Source organism: Anastrepha ludens, chromosome 3 (assembly GCF_028408465.1).
Source record: "Anastrepha ludens isolate Willacy chromosome 3, idAnaLude1.1, whole genome shotgun sequence".
Taxonomy (NCBI): domain Eukaryota; kingdom Metazoa; phylum Arthropoda; class Insecta; order Diptera; family Tephritidae; genus Anastrepha; species Anastrepha ludens.
The window spans coordinates 18,203,472-18,214,273 of NC_071499.1; the positions used below are offsets into that span (position 1 = coordinate 18,203,472).

The window sequence follows — 10,802 nt, forward strand, 5'->3', positions numbered from 1 at the left end:
CTGATGGCTATACCGGAAATGGACTATTTGGCATGTTTCGGGGTTTGGAAAAATCGTTGGCATAAGTGTATTTCATCGAGAGGGGAGTATTTTGAAGGGGATGAAATTGATTTACAAGAATAAATAAAGATTTTTCATTTTACAACCAAATTCACCTTACTTTTTGCCCACAGGTCCAACCCGGTTTTCAAACTCGGTAGTCACTCACAAACCTATTGGATGCAGCAAATAAAAAACTAGCGAATCCGCAGACGGGGGCAGAGACACTAACTGCATTTGACTGAAAAAAAATAAGGAAAAAACTGATTAAAATCGCATAGTCGGCGCCAAGGAAGAAAAAATACATCAATTAATGTAATGTAGTTCGCTTGACCCCAGCTATGTTTAGAAAAAGCTACCTTGGGGAGGGAAAGAGCAAAGTGAGCAGTTCATTAAGTGTACTTGGCATTGCATGTAGAATCAAGTGAAATATACCGATATTGTTTAGTTTAGCACATCTGTGCTAGTTATTTCTACTCAGGCACTCGTCAATTGTTGAGTAGTCATTTGGCCTTTTACCCACTCAATTTTATCTTATCAGACGTTAGTGTGTACAAAATATGAAGCAGACTGAAAACGGCTATGATAACACGTACACAATTCGACTCAGTCCGAGTAGGTAGTGATGATGAGGTGTGATTTTCTTTGCTGCAGCCAGTGAAAATATGGCTAGAATGGCTAAACGACCGAAAACGGCGCTGGTGGCTTCAGTAGAGCATTGGCAATAATGTAATGTGGAGTGCGCGCATTTTCTCGAAAAAAACAACAGTAATATTCGAACGTGTCTTGCTAAATAAATACACAAATACATACATACATACAAACGTACATAAAAGTGTTTCGTAAAACGCGCGATCGCATAACGGTGTGCATCAATCAACTGAGGTTTACGTCGGCAGAACGACAGTTTTGAAAGTTTGCACTTTTCGCCCTTTTTGTTTTTTTTTTCTTACTTTTGCTGTAATTTTATGAAACCCGATCAATAGAAAGCGAGAATGTTAAACGTTTTCAGTTCAGTGGCACCATACTTGAAATTCAATCCGAAATATGTGATCGTCGACAATTTTGTGTTTAAGCTGCATTACCGCTGGTCATTCGTAATTCTACTCGTGGCCACAATTTTGGTGTGTTCACGCCAATATTTCGGTGATCATATAAAATGCATATCGGGCACCATACCCGAGCATGTGATAAACACCTACTGCTTCTTTACGCCTACTTTCACGCTGGTGAGTGATGGCTCTTGGTAGATTTATTGCGGTGTTTCATGTTGATTTTTTGTTTTTGCTTCTTTTACCTTTAAACAGGTGCGTCATCTGAACAATAGCGCCTTGGATAAAGGCATCATTTTTCAACCAGGCATTGGGCCAGAGGAGTCCGAAAATGAGGAAGTCAAGCGCCATGCTTACTATCAGTGGGTGCCGTTCGTACTCTTCGGTCAGGCAATTCTCTTCTACATACCGCATTGTTTGTGGAAATCTTTCGAAGGTAATCAAAATAACGCATTTAGCTGCATTCTCTATTAAAATATTTGACAAACCCAAAAGAAAGAGGAGAAGTTTAAGGCAAAAATCGACTGTTTCAACTTGACTTTAGCAAAGAAATTAATAATTGTAAAAGTTATCGCTTTTTGTGTGGCGCCCGTTTCTCCAGAAGTCCCTTGTGGTGATCATCACAAGTCCTTGGAGATTCAGCTAAAATCAATCGGACAAGAGAAATTAGTTTCATTAATAGATAATCGTGTGCCTGATCGAAGTTTTTTTTCACAATTAACAATATGGCGGTCTCAGGGAATATTTTTCGGATTTTCGAGAAAAAAGCCGACAGTTAATTGTATAGGGTGGGCCATGTAAAATTTGCTTTTTGAATCGGCTATAAAAAAAAATAATCAATATTTTTTCAAACTTTTTTTTTATTTTGAAGATTGAACATTATCATTTATAAATGAAAAACAATATCGTTCAAATGACTGCCACGACTGGCTTTACAGTAGGGCATTCTATCAAGCCAATTTTTAAGCCCATTTTCGATTGTTTGGGCTCCAATTTCATGAATGGCAACTTCGATTTCGTGTTTTAAAGCATCAGAGCAAAGCGTGTGGATTTTCTGAGCCCCAAATCCGACAATTTTGCATATTGACGTAGCCACCGATGTGAAAATAAGCTTCATCAGAAAAGATGATTTTTCGGTAAAAATGCTCATCTTCCGTCAAACGATTTTCTGCCCATTGAGCGAGCCGAACACGCATTGGATGGTCATTAGGCTTCAGTTCTTGCACCAATTGAACTTTGTAAGCTTTCTTACCGAGGTCTTTATGCAAAATTCTCCTCAAAGAAGTGCGTGAAATGTTCAATTCTTGAGAACGATGACAAGTTGAGGTTTTTGGATGTTCACGCACATTTTCGGCTACAGCAGCAATGTTTTCGCGAGTAGGAGCTCGTTCACGTGTTGTTTTATCCATTAACGATCCACTTTCACGAACACGACTAACAAATTGATCCTCAAACTGTCTTGTTGACAAATCTTTTTTTTTAGAATTTTTTTTCAAATTTCTCACAGCTTGAGTAGAAGGCTCACCACTTTTGAAATAGGTTTTCAATATTTCCCAATTTTGTTCAAGCGTATAGCGTCCCATTTCGTAAATTCAAACCTTTAAGTAAATTATGAACAGATTTGACATGTCATTTGTGTTACCAGTCTCAAAAAAATAGGTGGTTCAAAACGCAAACGCTATATGGCCCACCCTGTAGATATATACAGATTTTTTCGTTATAACTTTACAACGTGCAGATTTTTTACAACCAACACATTTATTCATAATTTTATTTTCATTATTTGAAAAATTTTCCTTACATTAGAACTTTAAGAGATGTTCAAGATGTTACTCAAATTTTACTGCTCAGATAGATATTTATACTTCTTATACTCTATAATTGCAAAAAAACGTAAAACTTTCCATGGGATAGATCCCATTTTTCACGAAGAGCTCGAAACCTTTTTATTCCGTTGGGGAATAAGTTCGTAGCGTTTTTACCGAAGGGCTTTAATTATTATATCAATCAGTTAATCAATTATATATTCGCCTTTGCTGTTTACAACCTCTTCCCACCTCTCGACCAATTTGTGGATGCAGTTCCGTCAAAAATCGCCTGGTCTGGTGTCAAAGAAGCCCGCTGAGTCAGTTTTTTTTTATCGAAGACAACACCTTCCGTATGGTTTGACAGGAAGCGGAAAAGATGGTAATCGGTCGGTGCAAGGTCCGGAGAATACGGAGGATACTGTAATACCTCCCACTCGAGCTCTTGCAGTGTGGCTATGACGACTGGTGCAAGATGGGACCTGGCGTTGTCGTGAAGGAGTATGGTTTGACCATGTCGATCAAGTCTTGTCTGTCGAATAGCTTTAATCACGTTGTGTAGCTGGGTAATGTAAAGCTCCTCATAGACCATGGCTCTATTTTCGAGCATTTTTCATATGCAAACACATATAATGATCTTGTTTGAATGAAGATACGGCTTGACTCTCGGCTTTGGCATATGTCATGGAGTCACCCACTCCTTTCTTTGCTTCATATTGATTTCTCATTTCCCGTGACGATTCGGTACAAAAAGCGATATTTATGACTTCCTTGATGGCGGGCGAGATGCTGAGAAGCAATTTGAAGGCGACTTTATTGTTTTTTTCGCTGAGTTCGTAAGACACCCAGGCTCCCAATTTTTCGGTAAATCCCATTCAATGGAGGTGATTGAGAATCGTTTTATGATCGCAGTTCATTTCTTCTGCCATTTCACAACGACCTCCATTGGCGACCGTTTTCTGTTCTCCTTCATAAGTGATTTGAGACATTCTTCATCGAATTCAGAAGGACTTGTCATCGCTACGGCACATGTCATCGACCTCAAAGTCGCCATTTTCGAACGATGCAAACCATTTCCATACTTTAGACTCACCTATGACACCTTTTCCATATATGTAAGTCGCAAATGTCCTAGACTACTTCGGATATTGTCCTCATCCAAGTTTCAGCTCCATACATAAGGGCGGGCATGATGAGAGCCTTGTTAGCCAAAGTATTATCATGGTTTTGTTCGTCAAGAGAGGACTTTGCTATTCAATTGCCTACTTAGTTCAAAGTAGCACTTGTTCCCAAGAAAGATTATCCGTTAGATTTCCAGGCCGACATTGTTATAAGTGTTAATGCTGGTTCCTAAATATACGAAGTCTCTAACACCCTCGAAGTCATAACTGTCAACAGTGACGTGGGTGCTGATACGCGAGTGCCCCGACTGTTTGTTTGAATACAGGAGGTACTTCGTTTTGTCCTCGTTCACCACCAGACCCATTCGCTTGGCCTCTTTATCCAGTTTGGAGAAGACAGAGCTAACAGCGCAGTTGTTAAGGGCGATGATCTCAAAATAAACGGTATACGCCAACTTCAGGTTAAAGAAATTACACGAAAGAGAGTCACCCTGTCTGAAACCTCGTATGGTATCAAACGGAGAGGTCTTTCCCAATTCTGACGGCTCTGTTGGTATTAAGCATCGTCAGTTTGCATAACCGTATTAGTATTGCGGGTATACCAAATTCAGACATCGCGGCATACAGGCAACTCCTTTTTTTACTGTCGAATGCAGCTTTGAAATCGATTCGATGTCGATTTTCCTCTCATCGGTCTTTTACAAGCCTTGGCGTATTGTGAATATCTGATCGATTGTAGATTTTCCAGGTCTAAAGCCACACTTATTATCAATTCTTCTTAAATCTGTGAAGTTGGTAAAATAGTTCTAAAAGGATTTCGGATATTTCTAGAGTCTGGAATGCTTAGAATTTATAAATGCCCGCATAAGAATTTGAGATCTTTACGTGATAACAGCGCCACCTACGTGTTGGGATTAATGGCAAATCGTACTAAATAGTCAAGCCAAACCGCTCATGAAATTGTAACTTCTGTTGGCCAAGACAAATCCAGTTCCAATTACAAGCAAATAATAAAAAACTTCTTTCAAATCGATGTGGAATTTTCCTTTTTTAACAGCATTTTTCGCTCATTACTTTGTTTTTATTTTTGCAGGCGGTCGTATTAAGGCGCTCGTTTTCGGTTTACGTATGGTCGGCCTCACGCAGTACGTACGGAATCAAAGTATGCAGATTGGCAAATTGAATATACCCTCCATGGAGGAGGCGGAGTCACGTGTCAAGAATATTCGGCGCGCCATGATCGATCGTATGCGCATCAATCAGTCGTGGGGCGCGCAGCTCGCTCTCATGGAAATGCTGAACTTTTTCAATATTCTTTTGCAAATTTATTTGACCAATCGTTTTCTGGGCGGCGCCTTTTACAGCTTGGGTTTCCAAGTACTGCAAGAACGTTGGACAAATCGAATGGATGCGCTGGATGTGGTATTTCCCAAAGTCACCAAATGTCATTTCCGCAAATTCGGACCGAGTGGCTCACTACAAATGCACGACACCCTCTGCGTCATGGCGCTAAATATTGTCAATGAGAAAATTTATTCGATACTCTGGTTTTGGTATATGTTTGTATTGGCCATGACAATACTCGGACTGATTTGGCGTGTGTGTACATTTCTTTTCTATAAAAAGTGAGTATGAAATTAAGTGATTTTTATTATTTTTTTTTTTACCCTGGCGCTAGTGCTGTGGAGTATGTAAGCGTAGTTTGTACGGCCTGATGGATTCGAGATAAATAGAGAGAGAGAGAGAGAAAGGAATCGATGATAACAGATTGCGCGTCGTACCTCCAGCTGATGGGTGGATTTGTTGAAATTGGGCATGATCGGTTAAGAACCAAACCTACCCTGCACGTAAAGGCAGTTTTCAGAAATGCAAAGAAGAAAGCACTTAACAGTTTCTAAAAAAAATCAATAAGCAGTAGTTTGTACAAATATTTCATTTCAGGTAACCCCTAGTGAAATTTTCTGGCAAATAATTTTCTAGAACTTTCTAAAAATGGGGTCAAAATTACCCTTTCGTGAGGGAAATAATGGCTTAAAACGTTCCAAAAAAAGTAATTTAACCTCCTAGCGTTGAAGCTCACTGCCATTTTATTAGGATTTTCTTAAAAAAGGGTCGAAATGACCCTTTCATAGGAAAACTATTGGGTTAAAATGTTAACGAAAATTATTTAACAATTATTATTTATTTCATTGTAAAATAATTTTCTAGAGCAATTTAACCCTCGAGCGACCTTGAAAACCTCATTTTATTTGAACTTTCTAAAAAGGCACTCAAAATGACCCTTTCGTGAGGGAGCTAATGGGTCGAAATGTTCTAAAAAAATAATTTAACCTCCTAGCGATCTTCAAAATGCCATTTTATTAGGAATTTCTGAAAAAAGGGTCGAAATTACCCTTTCATAGGGGAACTATTGGGTTAAAATGTTCAAAAAAATTATTTAGCAAGGAATAATTGTGTGGATCAGCGACCTTCAAAATGGCATTTTATTAGGGCTTTTTAAAAAAAGGGGTCAAAATAACCCTTCTTAGGAGAACTAGTGAGTTAAAAAGTTCTACAAAATTATTCTTTGTAAAATATTTTTTAAGAACATTTTAACCCCATTTTATTAGAAATTTCTAAAAACAAAAGGGGTCACAATGACCCTATCATAGGAGAACTAATGGGTTAAAATGCTCTACAAAACTATTGCTTGTAAAATAATTATCTAGAACAGTTTAAACTCATTTTATTTAAACTTTCTAAAAAAAGGGGTCAAAATGACCTTTCGTCAGAGAGCAAATGGGTTAAAATGTTCTAAAAAAAATAACTGAACAAGGAATTAAGATGCCCTTTTATTAGAAATTCATAAAAATAAAAGGGGTTAATGGCCCTTTCATAGGAGAATTAATGGGTTAAAGTTTTCTACAAAATTATTCCTTGTAAAATAATTTTCTAAAACATGTTAACCCCATTTTATTCAAACATTCTAAAAAAGGGATCAAAAAGACCCTTTTGTGAGAGAGCTAAAAAAAGTGGCTAAAATGGCCCTTTCATAGGAGCACTAATGGGTTAAAATGTTCTACAAAATTATTCCTTGTAAAATAACTTTCCAGAACATTTTAACCACATTTTATTTAAACTTTCTAAAAAAAGGGGTCAAAAGGACCCTTTCATGAGAGAGCTAGTGGGTTAAAATATACTACAAAAATAATTTAACAAGGAAGAATTTTGCATGTAGAAAATTTTAACCCCCTAGCGACCTTCAAAATGCCATTTTATTCGGACTTTTTAAAGAAGAAGACAAAACGACCCTTTGGTGTGAGAGCTAATGGGTTAAAATGCTCTACAAAATTATTCCACGTAAAATTTTACTATATGCACCTTAACAACATTTTGTTCTACGATATATATTTTGCCTCTTATTTTGTTCATTCTAAAAAACACTTAGGCAAATTATTGAAAATTTAAAACAGGCACAGCGCAGAAATTTTACCAAAAATGTAAAACAATGCTGAGGTTTTGCCATATTTGGCTTGGATGCATACCGCAATCAGACAATGACCCTCAAATCAACCTTCAAATGTGGGCATTGATTGCAGACTGTAAAACTGTCTACTGAAAATTTTCCTAAAAATTTGAAATTTCGATGAAAAATTGTGGATATTTTAAAAAAAATTTACAATGTTAGTAACTTTGGGTTATGTGGGTTTTATTGTAGTATATAATGTATTTTCATAAAATAAATAAAAAATTTAATTCAATTGTTGGAAATATATAGCGTAAGTCGGGTATTGTGGGCACCATTTTACCTTAATATTAATTTTTGCCAAAATAATCGTAATGAAAAAGCGATCTTTTTTTCTTTCTAAGAGATATTGAATTATCTTTACATTTTATTGCAAAATTTACCCTAATGTAATCGTTTTCTTCTGATAATATAGAAAAACTGAATATATAATAATAATATAATCGTTTCTCATAATATAGAAAAACTGAAACTACCTTAAAAGTTGATGAAAAGAAAAATGGTGGGTAATGTGGCCCAGTGTATTCAGGTAAAGTGGGCCACTGGATAAAATCACCACAAACAATTATAAGAGTTAATAATAAGCCAATGAATTTATTCATATATATTTTTTTGTTTTTAATAAATGACCTTCTTGGTTGACTATTTGAATACAAAAATGATTAATATTAGGTAAATATAAATCCACATTCTGTATAGCAGATGGTTGAAATTTCTGTTTCTCATACTCTTGCTCAAGTAAATCGAAAAACATCTTTACATTTTCTTTTGTCAACCCATTGCTCTATTAAAGGACGTTCCCATTGGAGAGCGAAAACTAAGCTCATTTTTTGTGCCTGCACAGGAATCCATGCAGCCAACCTTTCCCTGCAAATTGCTTAAGGACCAAAAATTTGTTTGGCACTTTGGCAATTCCGTCAATTGAAACGCCAGAGAACGAATGCTTGTGAGGCCGCAAACGTAATATGAGGCGTCTAATGTATATTTTACAATAGTATTTTTCTGTGGCTTCGTCCAGTATTGGCTTACGCCCAAGTGGGGTTTTTAAAAGCAGGCTAGAGGATGCATTACTCCTTGCCGTTCTTTGCAATGTAAAACGCGGCACATCAAAAGTCTTTGTTGCAAAAAGTGGGCCCATCTCCTCATTCCTAACAGCTACAATGGCTTTTTTCATCATGCCGGGGTCCCATTTCCCTGATTCTCCATTTTTGGCATGTCTAAAACAGGAAAATTAACGAGAATTAGGAAAATACTAAGGAAGTAATGTTGGCTACTAGTTCACAATACCCGACGCTGATTAGCCCACATTAGCCACCGTACCACTTACAAGAAAAAAGTATTACAAACTTTTGTTTAAATAATTTAAAAAGAGTTTCTTACCGCATTAAAAATTTCAGAATAGTTTAAAAATTCTATCTGAACTTTCGAACTCCAAAAATAATTACTTGCTAAAAAATACCATTAATATTACACGCCACTGTAAAACAAATCAACTGCACTTCACAAAATATTTCAACTGCTCATCAGTAAAGTGTCCAATTCAAAAGGCGAACAGCGTAAAACAACCGTTATATGAATTTTGAAGTTCATAAGCAATCTTTCTAGTGCATGTTCGTTATTATGAAAAATACAGATGTTGACCACATTACCCGAATAGCCCACAATACCCGATCTTACTCTACATGTGGCAACACTTTCCATACCTGTTTTCGTTATCCTCATCTAAATAATTAAATAAAACAGAAATACATAAAAGATATTGTAATAAATTTGAATAATATTTAATAAAAGTTTAAATATAAATAATCAATTAAATTTAAATAATAATTTTTAATTTTCTAAATAATTAAATTAAAATAATTAAATATAAATAAATACTCGGAACTTCGTCGCACTGCTAACATTTTCACTGTCACTATATATTCTTAACTGTTTATATCCAATTTAAATATTTTGAGTACAAAGTTTCTAAATTAATCTCTTTCTTTCAGCGTTCGCTTCACAAAATTCACCTTCTCATATTTTGCGAAGCCGGGTCGAATCGATTACCAAGAATTGGCCGCCGTTGTGGAGAAGTGCAATTTCTCGAATTGGATGTTCTTGTTCTTCTTACGCAGCAACCTTTCCGAATTTCTCTTCAAACGCGTAATTTTCCATTTGGCCAGCGAACTGCCCAATCCTGAGAAGGATAACAGTATTAATGCTTTCTTGGATAGGGAACACTCAGCGGCTACTGCTGGACCCAGTGGCACGGCGCCTCCAATTGGGCTTGATGATGTCGATACGCCGCTGCTGGCCAACAAGGCGAGTGATAAAATGGATTAAAAATTATATTTTTCTACTTTGACCGGATTAAACCGTTTTTCAAATACTGGTCGACCTTTTTTTTACACGACGTAGCTTTTAAGTGTGCAATTTTTATTTATTTGTATAAAATTGATAACTAATTACGAGTGCTTATACAATTTTTAACGAAATATATGGGGTATTAAATTAAAAAAAATTAAAGAAATATAAAAAAAACATAAAAAATAAAAAATAGATAAAAAAATAAAATATAGATAAAGAAATAAAAATAGTAATAACAAAATCTTTTATTGTTTTTGTATAGCTGGTAACTTGACCATTTTGCTGAAAAAATGCTGTGCAAAAATTTTAATTAAATAGTCATAAGAAAATTAAAAAGCGCTGAGCCATGCTTTGCCTCGAGGTTATTTATCTTTTTAATGAGCACAACTTGTCTGAGTGCTGTTCTCTGCACGTGTTGTGAAGTCTCAACAAAAAACATATTTTTACAAGCCTTTTCGCTGTACGTTCATTTTATTTTTGATTAGCCTCAAACATTTGCGTGATGGGGGATAAGCTGAACAAAACGGGGACAAGTTTCTCTTGAGCGCAGTTTTGTACCATAAAGACATTTTTGCAAATAAAGGGTCTTTCAAAAGACGCGCTTAGATGTGGTTTTAAAATAAATAAAATAAAATAAAATAGAAAAGCTTTTGATTCAATGCTTCAATGATTACCTATTAGAAATATTAAGAATATACAAAATCGATGCTGCCACTGTTGCCCTCTTGGGCCGCATAATGAGCAAGTGGAATACAAAACTGGTTCTAAATGGAACTGTTTCAAAACAGATTTCAATCAAACGTGGTATATTCCAAGGGGTTGCCTTAAGCCCCTATGGTTCTGCATTGGCCTCAATCCGCTTAGCAGGCTTCTTACACATAAGCAAAACGGCTTTACACTTAAAACAGAAATAAGAGAGCATACGTTCAAC

The 10,802-nt window shown here is 36.1% G+C and overlaps 1 protein-coding gene across 1 annotated transcript; it reads left to right on the forward strand.

The window, feature by feature from the left end:
* The first annotated feature begins 642 nt into the window (after positions 1 to 642).
* LOC128856288 (innexin inx7) lies at positions 643 to 10,040 on the forward strand. Its single transcript, XM_054091585.1, has 4 exons — positions 643 to 1,268; positions 1,347 to 1,527; positions 5,111 to 5,642; positions 9,514 to 10,040. The coding sequence occupies exons 1-4, from the start codon at positions 1,035 to 1,037 to the stop codon at positions 9,845 to 9,847; spliced, it is 1,281 nt and encodes a 426-aa protein (XP_053947560.1). The 5' UTR covers positions 643 to 1,034; the 3' UTR covers positions 9,848 to 10,040.
* Positions 10,041 to 10,802: the final 762 nt, after the last annotated feature.

Coding starts and splice junctions, on each gene's coding strand:
- LOC128856288 (XM_054091585.1), top strand. CDS start 1,035: ATGTTAAACGTTTTCAGTTCAGTGGCACCATACTTGAAATTCAATCCG. Junction 1,528..5,110: donor TTTGTGGAAATCTTTCGAAG/GTAATCAAAATA, acceptor TTATTTTTGCAG/GCGGTCGTATTAAGGCGCTC. Junction 5,643..9,513: donor ACATTTCTTTTCTATAAAAA/GTGAGTATGAAA, acceptor TCTTTCTTTCAG/CGTTCGCTTCACAAAATTCA.